This window comes from Lepisma saccharinum, chromosome 7, assembly GCF_977018435.1.
Source record: "Lepisma saccharinum chromosome 7, izLepSacc3.1, whole genome shotgun sequence".
NCBI lineage: Eukaryota > Metazoa > Arthropoda > Insecta > Zygentoma > Lepismatidae > Lepisma > Lepisma saccharinum.
Window position 1 is genome coordinate 36309507 of NC_139235.1, and position 19795 is coordinate 36329301.

The 19795-nt window shown below is 38.5% G+C and overlaps 1 protein-coding gene across 2 annotated transcripts in view; it reads left to right on the top strand.

Annotated features, from left to right (window-relative positions):
* The window catches only part of LOC145989807 (uncharacterized), a 227097-nt gene that overhangs the window by 131808 nt on the left and 75494 nt on the right, over nucleotides 1-19795 (top strand). For both annotated transcript variants that reach the window (XM_083125168.1, XM_083125167.1), the window contains exons 2-3: nucleotides 2850-3159; nucleotides 11983-12126. In XM_083125168.1, coding sequence (XP_082981294.1) covers nucleotides 2850-3159; nucleotides 11983-12126 — 454 coding nt within the window. The remainder of the gene's footprint in view (nucleotides 1-2849; nucleotides 3160-11982; nucleotides 12127-19795) is intronic.

Sequence of the window (19795 nt, forward strand, 5' to 3'; positions counted from 1 at the left end):
CTCTGCACAACAGTAGACGTCATTGTTGTGGATGATCCAACTACTGATTGATTTGGTTTATTTTATTTCGCTTCTCTACCACTTTTGGTTAATTGCGAATATGAATATGAGTGATGATATTGATGAAGGGACACTGACAAAGAACACCCGTGCTCACGCCGGGATTCGAACCAGGGACCTCTGTCGTCTTGGCGCACTGTGCAAAGCAGAGTGGATGATCCAAATATCGCATACGCTACTGACGTAACAGTACCGATTAGTAATTCAGACCACTGTTTATTACATCTTGAGAATGCTGATAAACATTTTAAAATAATTTTGTCCAGAGACCATTCGATGTTAAGAGTTTTCAAATGATTGCTAAACATTTCCGCTGACACAATATTAAGTAGTTAGATAATAACGAAAAAATACAATAAAAAAATTAATAGTTTTGCGGGTTAAGTGGTAGAGCAGCCACAGGCTGAATTTCTACCACGATGACTTCACCAACTTACTTGACAAAAACTGTGTTGATCTTTTAGTTTCGAATGCACATTGCTGTTCGTGCGATAAATCATACAATGCAGTGGCCATTAAGAAGAGTATGTTTGAGATTGGTAAAGTTACGTCAGTCAATATTGCGTATTGTAGCATCACATAGCACGAGTTGCATGATCGCGAAGAGCGAAGAACCGGGTAGGAATTCTACCGCTGTCGTCTGCTTCAGAAGGCAGGAAGGGTCACATGAACTAGTCACGGTAGACCTCTCTGCTCCGTACGCTGGCGTAAGAGAGAGCATTTACGCGCGTGCTGTAGAAATCGAAGCTTTCCCTCCAGAAAGGCAGCAAGGAATATAGAGTCTTGTACGCCGAACCTGCTCGGCGTCCGGCCGGAAAAGGCATTGAAAAGAGATGCTAGAACGAGTGTTAAGAGTGGAGCGTTGCAAGCGGATTGCGAAATATAGCTATTATAATGCCATGAAGGTCAAACATATATGAAATAAGTCACGTTTTACTTTATAATCACAGCATTTAAGCATTTTTGAAATTGAAAATCTGGGAACGCCGGGCGTACGGGCGTATTATAACGCTACGCCACTGGTAAACACATGCTATTTTTAGGGATGTTTTCTCGCTTCCCTATCCCATACCTGGTACACTAGATCTGCACTGTTCATACATTCAACAAAACCATACACTGCCCCCTTCCATTTTTATATTTCGGATTTTCGTGCTGGTCCCGCATTCTCGCGTAAAAAAAATGTTGCCATTACTTTTGCTGTAACCCTCGTATATAACAATAACAAATATAATAATAATAATAAGACGGGGTCCACGGGCCCATTTATACGTTGGCGCCACTGAAAGCAGCTAGCTACTATCCACCTGTACAATTCCAGCCCCTCCCGAAAAAAATTCCTGCGTACGCCCGTGTACAGATTTAGCACTTCACACCATCGACGAACTTGCACAGTGCGTAGAGTGCATGGAGATGCAATATTTCGTGAGGCCTCGATTTGACACTACACACACCGAAAATTACATTTTGTAACCTGCATGCAGCCAATGTCAGGAATCCTTTCTGTCGTTAAAAGGAAGGAAGTTTCTCTCACGTAAAGAACTTTACCCCAATACTATATATTACAAAATCCTTGGTAACATAAGATAAATAAAAGTGAAGACAGTGAGGTCCAGAACACACATTCGTAGGTGCAATTTCCGAGACGCCACTCCCATCGGGGGCACTTATCACACACTTGTCAAACACCTGTTTCGTCAAGTCCCGCCCTTTGTCTTCTGACGTCAGGCTAAAGTCTGTCATTGTTAGGTTAGCCATGTTAGGCTTAGGTCTCTTAGCTTATAAATAATACTTTTTTGGTGAAGCCCTGAAAAATGACAGTGTATTTATGCTAAGACCTGAAGCTAGCATGCGTAACCTAACAACGGAACCAATCCGTGCTTACGTCAGAAGACAGAGGGCGGAGCTTGACCCAAAACGTGTTTGACAAGTGTGTGATAAGTAAGACTACCATGACGCCCTCTCTCTAATGTTAGAAAAAAATCAATTTTCCTCAGGTAATCATTTCTTATGACTAGAAACCGGATATTACCAAAATTCCTGTTCTTTATTGGTACAGATGTCATGAAAATTACAATATAAAGTTTATGTCAGGGTATTAGGGTTTCGTACACGAAAGTTTATTTTGCCTATTTCCGTGTATAGTGCCTATAAATGCCTATTTCGCTGATTTTCGAAATTAACATTACATTAAAACAAATGGTCAGTAACCAATATTTCCTGAATTTTACTCCGTATCGTAAAAATTTTACTTAACATTTTCCTTAAGTTTCCGGCAATCCAAAACTTCTTTCTGAAAGAATGTATTTTTCGAAATTCGTGGTTTCTATGCACGGTCAGTCACCTACTCAAGGTTAAGCAAGCGGCTTCATCAACACCCAATCAGAAGAAGTAGCTTGTCATGTGCGATCAATGACTGCCAAGAACTAATGTATGGCACTGATATAGTGCTCTAATCAGAATGTCAAGCATGTATTATTGTCTTTGGATTCGTTTCCTTTATATGAAGTGTAAATCCACATGTCTTCTCAGGTGTTTTGTCATAATTAAATAGAGCTTGATTTAACAATGTATTTAATTTGATAGCATATTCTAGTGCCTATTTCAGTGACTATTTTCTATATTTTTAGTGGCTTTTGCCTGCCTATTTTGGAATTTTTAATGCCGAATATCCGGTCTCTAGTTATGGCCCACAAGCGGCTAGAACCTTGTTTTTAAACTGTCATATCTCTTACAAAGTAGTCCTCATGGTTATCCTTAGACTTATGCAACCCTCTTGTCTCTTCCAGACGGACAGCGAGCGCTCCGGCGTGGACACCATCCCGGAGGAGGAAGTGGCGAGGCTTGCGGAGGACTTGGACAGCCCGGAGGAGGACGGCGACATCGTGTCGTGGTGCGAGTACCACGACGTCCCTCCCCCTCCCGACGGCGGCTACGGGTGGGTCATCGTCTTCGCCAGCTTCATGTGCAACCTCATCGTGGACGGGATCGCTTACACGTTCGGCGTCTTCATGATGGAGTTCGTCAACTACTTCGGGGAGGGGAAGGGGAAGACGGCGTGGGTGGGCAGCCTGTTGTCCGGCGTCTATCTCAGTGTCGGTAAGTACACACTTTAGCTTTCCTCTTTCTGTTGTGATTTCATTACTTTTCCCTCATGGTTAGCTACACTGTATCTACTTATAGCTCGTTCGCACTTTTGATCTGATCGCTTCGGGTTTTCTCGGAATATCTCGGATTTTCTCAGAACGTCTCGGGTTTGTTCCAGGGAGGTGATTGGCGCTCTCTCATGTCACCAAATTCAAGCGGGTCGAGTACAGATTCAGGATTGCTTAGCTACGAAGGAAAGATCAGTGAAAGCCAATGAATGACGTTTTATAAATCAGAAAGTTGTATAATAAATTTGCATAAGGCAGGAGTTCGAGGCTGAGAGCTTAAGTATAAATACCCTGCGTTTTGGCTTAAGGGGAGAGTGTCAGGTAGGAATACCAAGTCTAGGTAGAAGTGAACATGTTAATTCCGCTCTCCTATAAACCCTAGATTGGTCACCCAAGGTGAGGATACTGCGACTAGGTAGAAGTGAATAGGTTAATCCCACTCTTCTATAAATCCTAGTCTGGCCACCTCAAGAGTTGTTCATCGATCTAGTATATTTGATTTGCGTACATTACAAACATTAACTATTCATAAGTTCTGGTATTCGAGTTGCCTACCGACCAGATGTAAGTATCCTGGTGGAAAAATAAACATGTATCGTTAAACTCATAAACAGAGGTTGGACTTTTGTTAAGCCCACCTTGAGGTAGATTTCAGTGTAGACCATTAGAGCCTTGACTACAGGAGTAAAGGGATAGAAGAGTTACCAGGAACGTAACCAGTGACAGCTGCCCGAGCAATCACGAAAGCAGACGGAAGTACCCGAAGTTCTCTGGTTAAAAGCACGTACCTATTATAGCTCGTCTAGTTTTTGTCATTCAAAGTATCTTTACATTATTTATGATAATATTGAAAGAAAGAAATTTTAATACTGAAATATCTCAATTCTCAAAGTTTTCTGCACTATATGTGGCGGAAATCCCTTGAGAATGAACAATTTTCATTCCAGAAATTGAAAACCTATTACTTCCAGAAGAAATTGTGTGTCGAATTTCAGACTTTGATGTACGTACAAACAAGTGGAAGTTAGCAAATGTTTTCTGCCAGCAAATATTTCTCCCACTTTGGCTATTCGTGACGATGAGGTTGAGTGATGATATGATGAAATTAGGAAGGAACACTCACAAAGAACACCCATGGTTTTGTATGTAGCTACATACATATGGACTAAAAATTCGCAAAATATGAACTAACACATACGTAAAATTACCAAAAATGCTGCAAAGAAGACTTCTTCATAGTGATTCTTTATTTGAGTGATTTCAAACAAAATAAACACTTTATTATATTCCATTGCATTAATGGACTGGTGGCGTTCTAACTGTTCACTCCCAAAACCCGTCTACACTGGTACGGAACTGCAACGACAGATAATACACGACCGACACTATCACTGCTTTGAGAACTAATAACATGCGAACGTGTTAAACCTCGACAATTGGACCACAACACTCCTCCTCAAGCAGTATTATTGCCTCTCTGTGATCGGCGACAGTCGGTTGCCTTTGTTGTACATTTACAAACGATGCCGGCTTCCACAACAATAACAAGTACTGTACATATACTGCCACTAGACGATAAGCTGCACGGCTTTTTTTTTTTTTTTTTTTTTTGCTATGAACTTGTCACCCATCAAAGCATGGCAATTTTCACACAGAAAACAATATGCATCGCATTTGGCAGCAAAAATGACAGCCTCCTCTATGCAAATTCTACAATAACACGTGCCGGAGCCAAGAGTTGAAATGCTCATGGAGCCACATAATTGATTTCTTTTGAACAATTCCAAAATTATGAAATATTAACAATTTGTGAATTTTCCAAGCTTGGCTATGCAAGGTTTTTGATTTCAACTTCGGCAGAACTGGAGGCATTATGGAAGTTAACGTTCATTAGCAAACACACACTTTCACATACACACGCGCAATACACGCACACAACGCAAACAGGTCAAATACTTAGTATAAAATAAAAATATGGTGCTTCCAATCCAACAAAACTCACCGTCACTTCCGTGACAGAAATAGTGCTTCATTATTACAGTTGGCAACACTAGTTACTAGCTAGCCAATGAACATGCACTGCATAAAAGAAGCAACCACTTCGTCATACTATATTGCCACATTACCGTCCCTGCCGAACGGTGTGAACCGCGAGCTGGAGCGCTATTCAATTGTTTTCAATTATGTTTGCGCGAGTGTGTCCAGGAATTGAATGACAATATGGCAACAATGGCGAAGGTTGGCGAGCAGCGTAGAACACGTGATGCTAAGAGAGAGGGAGATGAAACGAAAATTGGTATGTGCGCAACGGCAAAGATATGTGTGTTGCACTCTACACTAAAAATGGCAGTGTGCCTGAGCAGTTTTGCGCGTTTTATGTTAGCAAACATGATAGTGAGCTGTGCTCTTTCTTTTTTAGTCTTTTATTTTCAGCTGCAATGAAAGGATTCGAATTTCAAGCGCCTTTCAATTGTTGGCATCTATGGCCAATAAACAATGTCTGGTGATATCTTTGTTTCCGACATGCGAACTTCTGTTTTAGTGTTGAATGATTTCAGACACGATTTGTTTCGCTTGTATGTTTTCATGTGCTACGACTGACTGGATAATTTTAACATACTGCATAAACACAGTATGCTTCATTAACATTATGACTCTATCAAAACACCTCCAGAATTTATTTTTCTGAAACAGGGTACTGCTCAAAATATGTGAGCCTCAGTATTAGTAATTGTAGGTGACAGTTATTAAGCACATTTCTACAGTAAGTACAGTTCCACACCTTAGAGATGTATAAAATATGCTACGTTTCTGTAAAATATCAATCTTATGCATAGTAGTGTAATTTGGCAAAATTATAGGAAGGATCTATGTCTATATGTAACCATACCTGGCTCCGCCAACTGTGACAAGAACTCGAAATTGTGAATATGTGCAGCCGGCAAGTAGTGGGTAGAAATTATTTTATCTCCATCAGCTTGCTGTGAAGCAGTGAAGATAGCGAGTATTATGGCTCAAAGTACCTTCTCACTTTTTTAGAACCACGTAAGACATCGAGAACGTCGGTGACGAAGAACTCGATGTTTAATATGTTCGAATGTTTAAAAAATATATTCCATCGTCAAAAAGTACCTGTGGCGTGAGGGTGGCCATAGCGCTTTGTGACGCATTTTCTCCTGAAAATTGTTCCGCGACCCCAAATATTTGGATGTGGCTGCAGTAGGCTATATAGTCCAGTCCCTGGCCATAAGACCCGCAAACATTTTGAGGTGGACGAGTTCTCTCTTTTGATCCTGTTAGGGAATGCCTAAAGAGAGGAAAAAATCTTGGGTAGACATCTGGCATACCGGGCCCAAGTTCTCTAGGGGCCCCTAAATTCAAGATGGCCGCCGCTTCACGCACCAACAAAATAAATCGATCATAACTTCCTTAATATTGGTTTTTGACAATTTTGCATACAAAAATATTTTGTTCAGAATAGAAAACGGATCAAAAAATATTCTTACAGTTTTTTTCATACCTTGCACTGTTATGGAGATATATCCAGTGAAAAAATTCCGTATTCTTTTCTGCAAGGATTCTAAGCAATATTCTATATTGCCAGCTCCTGGCCATTAAGACCCGCAGACTTTTTTGATGTAGACGAGTTTTCTCTTTTGATCTTGTTAGGGTATACCTAAAGAAAGGAAAAAAATCTTGGGTAGACATCTGGCATACCGGGCCTAAGATTTCTAGGGGCCCATAAATTCAAGATGGCCACCTCTTCACCACGCACCATGAAATCAATCATAACTCCTTTAAAATTGGTGTTTGACAATTTTGCATAGAGACATATTTTGTTCAGAATTGAAAACGGAACGAAAAATATTCTTAGAGTTTCATACCTTTCAAAAAAATTACTGCCTGTGATACTTTGTTGATGCCTACTATTATGGCCGGGGACTGGATTAATAAGCGAGACTGCACGATAAATATATTGATCTTGCTGTGCTTTTTTGTCAAAGTTGTGCTACTTCAGATAGGCTGATCGGGATTGGACCTACAGTTCAGTGTTCAGAAATATACTTTTTAAAAGTAACTCACTTAGTTATTGTTGCTCATTTTAAAAAAGTAACTCTGTTGCAGTTACTAGTTCTTCAAAAAGTAACTGTGAGTTACTTTTATAGTTACTTTTTTATGGAAATTTTCTTGCAATCAAATTACACAATCATTGATCATTGATTGTAATAAAATAAATGTATGAAGACTTAAAATGTATTTGTGTTGCTGGTATAATAATGTAAGTCTTCGTACATTTAGGCCTATATTATTGCAGCAAATAATGACGGAACAAGGAGTCAGTTTTGCTTTAATTACACCAAAAAAAATCGAATGATTTGAAACCAATAGGTGATTCTGGAAGTATTTTGAATGCTGATCACGGAAATGACATCCATTTTTTCCCCATCACGTCAGGATTTTTCACAATTTCACAATCAAAATTATCATATTCGCCATTCCATTTACGTAATCAAAGTTTACAATTTTCATATCAATGTGTCTTGTGAAGATGGAAGGTGGATCAAATGCTTACTATTCTATGTGCATTTATAGTTCGAAATTGTATTGTAGAAAGCCAATATTTTGCCATCATCTAAACAGAGCCATCTATTGAGGAAATCATGGAACTACACATTTTTTTTGTGAAATTAAGGCAGTTAATGTATTGCTATTTTCTGAAAAACTATACGTGATTGGTAAAAATGGATTTCATTTTTGGAATCAGGATGCTAAAATTATTCAGGGGCAACAGTCATCTGTGAGTCATCCAAACCCATGCAGGCCTGCGTTATCAATAATTTTATTACTTTCTCAATATATGCATGTATCGTAAACTCTTTCTCTTATATATGGCGTAGTGTATCGTCGCCGCCTTGTGATCAGGTGGTCCCGGGTTCCATTTCCGCTGGAGGCATGTTGGATACTGATTCGGAGCCCACTTTCAACTGTAGGTCCAGTCCCGAGTAGCCTTTCTGTGCATAAAGTGGACTTAAAACAAGAATTCAATCACTCAATCTTTCTCTTATATAAACAATTACATCTTTCTATCTCGACACCACTGAAGCATGCAACGAAGCCTAGCTTCCTTGCCTTAGGCGAAAACCCTTTCACATTTAGCATCCAGAAAAGACACTAGAGTGCGCGTGAAATCTCGTGCATATGGCCTTGAACGGCTGAACAGCACCAGCGAATCGCAGACGTGTGGCGTTGCCGTGCTCTCCTTGACATGGCGTTTCGCTCAACCACGCTGTCTCTTTTCTGTGCGAGATTTCGACATGGCACCGCTGCAGTGCGCTGCTATTGGCTATCGCCATATGCAGAAGATTTGACGCGCATTTTAGTTAGAAACCGAGTTCCCAAATTTAGTTACTCCCCACGCTACAAATTTTCAAGTTAGCGATTTAAATGTCGTTGAGTGCGACTGTACCTACTGTTTAAAGTGGTATCCCAATCAATATGTGCCTCCACCGGGAATCGAAACCGGGACCCCTTTGGTTACGAAACTACGAATTTACGTACCGTAAAGTAACTGTTGATAAAGTTACTTATATTGCAAAAAAGTAACAGTTAAATAAATTGTTATTGTACTAGGGCCCGGGACTTATAACATATTTTTCATTTGACTTCGGATCTAATATTGGGGTGAGATCTTTACATAACTGATGAAAATCAGCCGAAATTGACAAACTTGACAAAGCATATTTTGACATATTTCACCAATTTCGCGTTTTTACAACATATTTCTTCAATTTTGTTGTAATAAAACATATTTTTGTATAATTTCGTAATTCTCTCGCACATAATCGGTTATTTCATATTTTTTCGTCGTAGCTTTAGCACAACGATGCATAATGTCGATGGCAGGATATGGAAATTGCGGAGGAAGAAAGGTGCCGTCTTTTCTTAGTACAGAACAATAATACCCCGCTTTTTTTATCCCGCCGACAATTGATAGCCATGCAAACATTATTGAGGAAAAATGTTCTCTCTCATTGTTGCACGGGAAGTAAGGAAGTTTCGTTCTAATTTCTTTGCCTTTTTCGCTTTTCACAATAATCAGTCAAAAGTAAAAATAACATTCGGCACATTACAGCCCCTACTCTACTCTATCGGGTATGGAAGAAATTCGAGAGTACTGTTGTACATATTTTTGACTTTACTGGGAATATTTGTGCATTTTTCTGACATATTTGTAATTTTTCATGACATATTTTCCAATTTATATGACATAATTACATACATATTTTACAGTTTTATAGGACAAAGTCCCGGGCCCTAGTAATAACTATTTACTTCCAAACACTGCTACACTTTATCCAACCCGAGACCTATTCATTACCAGGCGACGACGTTACCACTACGCTATCGCTGAAGCCCTTAAGTTCCTGCTAATCGTGGGAATGTTCACAGGTTGCAACATAATCTTTACGAGTATAAGTAGCCATAAACATTCGCTAACAGAACAAACCGTAAGTTTCCTTGTGCTCAGAAATTGTTTTCCACTTCATGAACGACCAACGGACGCACATGATAAAGTTAAGTGCTTTAGATACACGAGCAATAAACCTTCAAGAACGGCCTACTTCCTTATCATGTTATTTCCCTTTGTATTACTTGTTAGAAGTTTTTTTTAAAACACAATTCTTCGAATTTTTAACACTTATCAAGAACAAAAATGAAAAAGATTCCTTCGCAGAAGTCCTCAACAACTTGAGTGTGGCATTGTTGCAATAACAATCGATTTTCAACGAAGCGTGAAGGTTAGATACATAGTACTCAACTTTCTCAGGAATAAATAGCAATCCTTGAAATGCATTTATCTATTTATGAGGTAGATTTATATCTCTTGCAATGGATTTTCGCAATTATACATTTATTTCCTGTAACTAATCATAATGAATAAGAACGGGGGTGATTTTCATAACATACAAATCCGAACAGCACAAACTTCCAAGATATATCTATTGGATATCTGCATATAAGGGGAGGGTTTAAGGTTTCCAAACCCTTCGCATTGGTTTAATAAACATTTTGTATTAATTATATAATCAAATCAACAATTAATCATTCCACTATACTATTTCGAAGAATTTTGGACTATAACCTTATAACGATAGTTATATATACTTTAGTTACAATAATGTTATTTTCTTCATAAGTTTAGCATGTTTCAGAATTTGTTATGGAAAAAATATACTGCAATTGACAACAGTAGTTTGGAGTCTCAAAAAAGTGAGCTGCGTTATAGATAGGGTTCATTTTAAGTCAGGATTCGCACAGCCGCCATGTTATCGTTGAATAACGTGAGCTTCTGTTTAAACAACTGATTACTGCACAATGTAGCTACTATCGTAAACAAAGTTCAAATCTCCCACCCGTTCGCATGAATTCCGTACGCAGATATTTTGGGGGTGGGGGAGGCTGAATTGTAAAATTAAATGGTGCATAGCTGCGTTCAGTGGCGGAGGAACGTATTTCCATTGGGGGTACGACAAAATTCAACCTCCACATACACAAATAGATATAATGCGAGGGCCATGGGAAATTCACTTTTACATACTTCATGTATCTTAATGGAAAGTTTACATAAATACATGTTATTTCTTTATTTTTTTAGAATTGTATGGTTTTAAAAATAAATAATTCCGAAACACATAAAGCTTAAAGCTCATTCTGGGTTCATTTTGAATGCGAGGGAACGGAAAACCAGAAGCTTGTCACGTGAAAGTAGCGATCACACATGCATCTATCCATTTTAATGCATTTGAACGGAGGATCGCCCCCCCCCCCCCCCCCGCTTCTGACTTGAACCATCAAACCTCTGGTTATGAATCATGCATCCCAGTCAGAGATTATTGTTTCCAACCCATCGGATATGTAAACTTTATTATTAAGTACATAGTGTATCGTACTTATAGTGTTCCCGTGCAGTTCAATTAAGTTTACAGCCCCATAGCTACATACATCAAATTTCGTCGCAATCTATGGTGGCTGTGTACAGGGCGAGAGCCCACCCAATAATTTGTCGTGCTATTATTATTAATATATTTGTTATCGTGTAGCCCCTTCAGGTCCCAACCCCCCCCTCCCCTTTGCGTACGCCAGTGACGCAGCCAACAATCTTAACAATTCCCTCGTCGTCCGAAAAAAAACTGTAGTGGTGTAAGGCACAATGGTGCATGTACACATTTCTGTTCTCTTTTACATTACTATAAGAATGATATAAATTAATGTAAAAACATATAATCTTATCTTTAGGATCTTATTCTGTAGTGTATCAGTAATATTTAAAATATAAGAAATTCCTTTAATTGAATATAAAATTCCAACTTTATATTTTTTTCACTTTGATTGAAGACCGTGGGTCTCTCAATTCTTTTGTAGCTATTTGGCAACAAATTTTATGACTGTGTAAAATGGTCCTATTTGGTGTGAGTTTGGAAATGTCTCTGGTATTGTAATTGTGTGTCAAAGTTTCAAGTAGCTACCAAGTTTTGTGAGTCAATATCAATGTGTGAACATTGACAGTAGGACATCTAATGTTTCCATTAACAGTGTGTAAAAAATTAGAATGAGTCTATGTGTGCCAGTTAACGTTGCCAATCATCACTGCACTAAATAAAAAAATAAAGTTTATTTATTTTGTATGTTATAATTGCATGTCTATCCCAGTTAATCAAGTAAAATAATCTTCAAGTACTAAAATAACTTACTGTTTTTCACCTAGGCCCTCTGGTGAGCGCCTTGACCAACAAGTTCGGCTGCCGATCGGTGTGTGTCGCTGGAAGCATCCTGTCATGTGGAGCGTTCGTCCTAAGCACAATTTCGCCAAGTATCAACGTCTTGATGTTAACATACGGCGTTTTAGGAGGTAAGTGTGCTGATAATAATTCTATGTCTTCCTTCAAGAAACTTTAAAGTTTTAGCAATGTCATCTTCCGATTTAGTTTTAGTGCAAAACTTGAACGGTTACTGTAAAATAAAATCAGTAGTTGTACTGGAATGGTACCATAAACACCACAAGTCGGTTCATTCTACAGCATTTCCACCGTATAAGAAAGACACTTACGAATACTGAACCCAACTTCTAATGAAAATACCGTTTTTGACAAAACTGAATTGTTGCAAAGCGTTTGTTAGTATCGTGAGGGTACAGATTGAAACTAACTTGCAAAATTATTCAAGGAATATACACACAATTTTTCAAATAACTTCGCTTTGTGATATAGCCACTGGAGGACACTGCTTGCAAACAAATGAAAGGCGATAATTCTGGAGCATTCTTTCCCTAATTCTGTTTCTGTAGGTACCGTTGTTTTAGAGATGAAATCACCATTATTGTACAGTGATTTTATCTTAAAATTACAATCTCTTTTTTTTTCAATGTACACACTACTTTAATCAGTGAATATTTAGGTCCATTTGTTTAACATGATTTCAAATTCAAATATCACTTTCGCGCCAAGTGTATTTCCCAAAGTATGGCCCAATTGAAATACTTCGATTAATTTATCGTTAATTGTAGTAACGAAAAGAATCCTTCAAGGATTACCTGGTTTAGAAATTACATTTTTTTATGGTCACAATATCGTATTAGCGTCCATCCCTCCTTCCTATCCACTTATCCGAAACGACAAACTATATTTTTAGGACTGCATTGAGAAATTGCAGCGCAGATGTGTTCTACAGTTTGAAATTGATCACCCGATCAAGGGTTCAAGAAAACATCGATCATCAGCCATGTTTAGAAATGTTGTGAAAAGTTTAAAAAGTAAATTACAAATTCCTAGATGCTATTCTTTGGAATATTCCTGGTATTTTACTTTCAAGGTCACCTACGTGATAAATTTACGAAGCGACAAAATTAACATTCGTTTATCCTTCTTAAAGCTGTTCTTTTTTTGCAATTTTTTAGCGCAGCGATTTGTGTACAAAATAAAACGCACTTCTAAAGCAAGGGTCCTCAGAGAGAACACAGTTTGTAACAAACAAAAGATTTTTCTGATAACCAAGTATTTGTTTAATTCGGCGACATACAAATGTTTATTCGCCAGAACCAAATACTTTAAGTTATCGTACATATTAGTTCAGGGTTACCAAAAACTTTTGGTCAAAATGACTAAGTTTAATAATATATATATATATATATATATATATATATATATATATATATATATATATATATATTATTTATTTAGTATTACCAACAATCTTAACCAAATGGACTTATTTCTTTGCAAGTTCGATTCATTTATAACTAGACCTTGGATTTTTAGGTTCTAAAATGTGTGCTTTTTGGTTTTTAAAATAGGCTCTAAAAATCCTAAAATAGGTTCGAAAACCATAAAATAGGCCCTAAAAATATTAAGTTAGGCCCGAAAAATCCTGAAGTAGGTTAAAAAAAAACTTAAAATATGTAGTTCAAAATTCCTGAAAAATGCTGATCAGGTATAGTCAACTATATCCTGTAATACGCACTATCTTGCATAACGTTATGTGTGTTGCCTAACCCTAAGGCAATGGCAGAACATACCATTGGAAATTTGCTATTATAGTCCACTCTTCGCCGTATACTTAGGCAACAACCCTTTTTTCCATGTTATCCACAGTCAAACTCCGCAATTTTGTCTGTGAGGATCATCTTATATGCTCAAAATAATCTTTCAACAAAAACATAGACAGTGGTGCAAACTTCAATGCTCAAATGTTAGTTTGCCACAAATCACCGAAGTGACGCGAAAGTGAGCAAGACCACACAGATCAGACCACTTTGGATTGTACAGGTAACAGTGGCACCAGACATTTTGCTTTGTTTAGAGCTTTCAAAAATCACCAAGTACTTGGAGGAAGGGAAATCGACAGAGAGTATGTTTAAAACACGTTCGTTATTGAATTTCTTTGTGAGCAAACAAAGCAAATGCCTCGGTGTGACATAAAAATTCTGTAAAACCTTTAAAAATATATAAAAACCTAAAAAAAGCGCAAAAACCTCAAATAGGTTCCAACATGCAAAATAGGTTTTTTTAGGCGCTATAAAACTTCATCAGTTGTTGCGTTTTTTAGTTAAACATAACTTATTATTTCTTGCATACCTGTAAAGAAAAAAATAGGTTAGAAACCTAAAATCGGAGGTCTATTTCTAAGTCATAGGTATGCCAATGAGTATGTTCTATAATCTATTTCGTCATTATCCAGATTAATCTAGGCAGGTAGAGAAGGATTTCTTTATATTTCGTGACTTTGTGTGGCCTTACCGTCAATTTTGGCTAATCGCGACGATGACTATAAATGAAGGGAAAATCACAAACGCATGGCACGATGTATGAATTATATTGGCCGAGAGTTTAGGCCATCGTTTCTCAACGTATGGGGCGCGATCCACTGCTGGGTCCCGAGTTGGCATTTGGTGGGTCGTGAAGTCGGGCTCCAAAATATATTTACTTAAAAGCCTATTACATTTAAATGACTAAGATATATTGTTTTAACAATTTAAATTCAACCCGTGTTGTACGTACTCTAAACTCTACATTTCTGTTATTCATCGGAAGACATTGGCTGCTAAAAATTATGCCGAGTGGTATCAGAACTGTTTGGGGTTCAAATCTTAAACTTTATATAAGCTCGTTCGTTAAATTCAAGACTTTTTCTGTGCTGTACGATGAAATTGATTGATTGATTTGGTGTTTTAAGTCCACTTTATGCACAGTATGGCTAATCGGTACTGGATCTACAGTTTAAAGTGGGATCCGAACCACTATGTGCCTCCACCGGGTATCGAACCCGGGACCCCTTGATTACAAGGCGACGATGCTACCACTGCGCCATCGGGGAGGCCCTGTGCTGTACGATGAAATGGGCAGTTAACAAAGCAGCTTCTGCTTCTGAGACTTGACGCGCACTCAGATACTGGATACTGGCACCCTTACTTAAGGGTCCCATGAAGTGTAATATCCTTCAAGGGGGGTCCCGGACTGAAAAAGCTAGAGAACCACTGGCCAGAGAATCGTTGGCCTGCAAGAATGCAACTTCTGGAAGAAGTGGTGTTTAAGAGGTGAATGTTTCAGCGTCTTCCCGAAATGGTCGCCCGTTACAACCCGTATAAAAAATAAAAGTATTCAGAGACCTTATATGCCCCTTCTCGTTTTCATACCGCTGCTTAGTCCCTGCAGAATTTTTGGTTTTCCTGGAACTCGACGCTCGGCGTCCGAGAAACTGGGGATCGAATCTAACCGCAGGCAATTCCGAGAACCGTACCGTGCCTCCCCCCCCCCTACATGATCCAATTCCCTTGTTTCGCAGAACTGAAATATCTTGAAAACCACATGTATATGTTCAACTTTTATTTAGCTTGCGTTCCGTAATTAAACATTCGTGTTTTGAATGCCAAATGGTTACGTGCAGATTTCTACCCGAAGTCTTGTATGTAAACACAATGCTAACAGATGGCGCAAATTTTCTTTATCTATCGAGAGCTGTGCAAGTAAACAATTAACAACGTGACAGTAAATAAGAAACAATTACAAATCTTGTAAAATTTTGACAAAATTATGTTGTCTGTGAATTTAATAGAACGATACCACACTTTCCAGTGTTCATCAGCGTGTATCAGGCTAACGGATTAAAAATGACGTCAGATTGGATTAAATCTGGAAACCTTACAGAAACAAGTTAAAAAAAAACAACACAGTAGTGCTTAGTTAGAGATCGGTTTGTTCATTGAACTCTCCAGCCTAACTATTGCCTATTTTTGTGGGAGCAGGAAAAGGTTTATTATCCATTTTGCCTTGACTCATCTCACTCAACAGGTCGCTAGGTGCCGGGACTTGCCCCGAGTTGATAGCTTCCTGGAGATGAGTAAAAGTGACTAAGTTTCAAACTATATTTTATAAATATCATTTTGCATGCTCCCTACAAATTTAATTAACATTTATATAAAAATACCGAAGATTGCGAATGGATGCTTTTCTGCACATTGCAACACAACACGGATGAACCAGCATGTTCTTATTTCATTTTGCAAGCAAGTATGTGTCTGCATCAAAATGATGAAGTCATGGCGTAACCTAGTGGACACTGCTGAATTACCGAAACCCGAAGCGCGATAGTGACGTGAGTAAAACAAAGTTAGGTTTCGGTACACAGAATAACTTCTTGGTGGCTTCTCGTGGAAAAATTGATGCATCAAACAAGTTGAAGAATCTGTTAGTTTATGAAACTATCCATTCTATATAGTGCCTATTTTGGGGGAAGCAGGAAAGGCTTAAGTTAGTAACTTCACTTTTAATTCTCACCTAACGGGTCGCCATAGGTGTTAAAGGTTTCTCGGAGAATGTGTCCTGTTCAAAGGAAAGGATAAGGTTAAGATAATGGTGGAAAAATTTAACTTCCGATTGTCCACCATAAAGATGGAATGTGTGTTTGTAAAAGGTGCGGGGAAGATTGAACGCTGACTAACTTGAACATCGCCATCTATTGTCTACAGAAAACAATGCAAATGACCTAAAATAATAGCCAATAAGACCATGGCCGTATACATCGAGGAGCAAGAAGGCACTTGTCCTCCTGGAAAACCAGCGTTGAATATTTTCATCCTATTCATTGACTTTTTCTTACGTGGAAGTCAAATACGCGTAAATATTATTTATTGCCTTTTAAAACATTTCAAAATTAAGCCCTCCCTGGGTCAGTGTTGTTTGCCCCCCTGTAAAAAGGTCTGAGTACGCCCACGAATAAGTCATTTTATTGCCGTTTCCAGTGGTGGACTAATTGTAAGACATTTGCACAGTATTCGTGATTAAAATTACCACCTGAGCGCTAGTGTCGCTTCCAATATGGCCGCTCTACGTAGGTCAGATCTTTGTTTACATTCAGTAGTAGTACGTAATAGCTGCGTGTTGTCATTGCTGGTATGGAAGAAACGTTTAAATTACGCGTTATATTTAAATATTGCGAATGCGATGTGAATTCCAGGAACTTTAACGAAGGTGAAGCTGTGCTGAGAGCGAAGCATTAAATTATGATAATAAAAATAACACGGGAAACGCACACGAAAGTAATGTATACGCACGGGCTTTTCAAAGCGGTGCTGTTTCATCTGCACTGCACCTCGGTTGTAACTGCCTAACTGGGGCTCTCAGAAAGGGTTTGAAAATAAAGCAATTCACCTGTATTGCAAAGCTTGGGAGGAAATAAATGAAAACATGCTGTTGCAGTTTCTTCCCCAAAGAGGCAGGCTGGATTAATAACCACCGGATAATGATAACAACAATAACAACAATTTCATTGTGGCTATTTTCAGTCTTCATTGAAAATTGACATACTGAATGAAACAGCAACATTAGCATGTCAATTATGTTTTTCTGACTTACCTTTATGATTACGGACATTAATTAATTCTCAAACTATTTTCATCTTTGCACTTAATCGACTTGCACCTGTTCCAAATTACATACATAATAATTACATTGTTTCGAAAAAAATGTTATATTCATAAAGAACAATTTAGAACTTACTTTCATTGCAATAAAATCATCTTTCCGAAAGATTATTTCGGAAAATAGAGTGAACAGACTCGTGCATTCTTCATAATTTCCTTGCCGCATTTCAGTTATGCCAATCTTGTCAATCAGTTCCGTTTTCCTTGATTTATTTAAACATTTCATTTTGTTGATTCCACGGGGTGGAAAACACATGTAAGCTTTTCACTTGTCCTGAACCACAAAACGATTTAGAGCAAAAAACTGAAGAGTATACGCTACTCTTTCGCATGTTCCCCATGCTTTGAATGGCTTCAACACGGCGAAGCGCAGCAAGGTGTCCTACGTGGAGTGGTTCCTGAAAATCTCACCAGATGGCATATCGGATAATTTTAATCGCAAATAGGCACGAGAGTTTATAACGCAGAAAACTACATCTGGCCTGCACAATATTCAAAATTCTGCAAACAAAAACACCCACATACTTATACGACAGACTCCAATTTAGACATGACATACACAACTACACGACTCGACACTCTGAGAAACTGAATCTGGACAGATTCTCAAAATCCATATTCCTGTCATCCTTCAAAGCTGCTTCTGCATATTGTTGGAATGCGCTGCCACCAGATGTTACCTCGTGTGCTTTAAAAGGGCAGTAACAAAAGTACTTCTACATGAGCAAGGACAAATCATCAGTACACATGACTAGATTCAGCATGCTTACGTTGAAATCAAATCAAAACAAAAAATGAGCAGATTCGAACCCAAGATAACATTTTGATGTGTGTGAATGAGAAAAATTGTTTTTTATCTTTTTACTGTGTTAATTACTGAAATATTTAGAAGTGAAAATGTAATGGAATTCGTATGTTATAGTAGTAATTGTATTTTGTCTGTTTTATTGTAGTAGATTTTGCGGGTTAAGTGGTAGAGCAGCCACAGGCTGAACTTCGCCCATGAATAAAGAAATTCTAAGAAATTCTAAATTCTAAATATTTGCACTTGCAGGAGTGACAGAGTGGCCGCGGTGGCTCAGTCGGTAACGCGTCTGACTACCATGCTCAAGGTCCTGGGTTCGATCCCCGGCCGGTTCAAATCCGGGAACTTTTCTAACGGCGGAAGCGGCCCCGGCGCCCACCCAGCGTCGAATAACATGGGTACCTTGGGGAAACCCTGGGGGGTAAAGGCGGTTAGGGGCGTGATGCTGATCACATCACCCCCACTCACGACCGAATCAAGAAAGTGTGGGGCGTTACCCCCACACCCCCTATACGCCTTCATGGCGTGGTGCTATGCACAGGGGAACACTTTACTTTTACTTTACTTTTGCAGGAGTGACAGTGATCTGTGCACATTTGATTGTACGTTTCATTAGAATTTTCATTAACATTACAGTTATTGAAATGAACGGCATAAAGGAATATTGATGTGGCATGTATTCAAGTGGTCGATGGAGCTTTGAGAATTCCTGCTATGCACAATTTTACTCGTTGGCGCTTTTCTTCCTGCCCAGATCTTCCACCTATTGACGAGGGAGAGGGCCATATGTGTAATACATCACTGACATGACGTATGATTGATTGCTTGATTAATTGATTTGGTGTTTCAAGTCCACTTTATGCACAGTAAGGCTAATCGGGACTGGACCTACAGTTTAAAGTGGAATCCGAACCACTGTGTGCCTCCACTGAGAATCGAACCCTCGACCCCTTGATTACAAGGCGACACTGCGCCATCAGTTTTATGTATCTTTATTCACGGCCTTTTTTGACTACATCGGTCTGACAGACGTGCCATAGAGTACAGTAGATTATAATAATAGAAGCATGGGCGTCGCCAGAAATTTTTGCGGGGGAGGGAGGTCGGGCAAATGATAACAGTTGAAGAGTAGAAAAATAATAAGTATTATTACCACAGTTATAAATGTTAATATATAGTAATAAATATTATAAACTAACACAAATACATTTTATTCGAAATAATAATAAAAAAATATTATTATTATTATATAAATGGGGAGACTCGATCCACGAAACGAGTGAATACCAGCGCAACCAT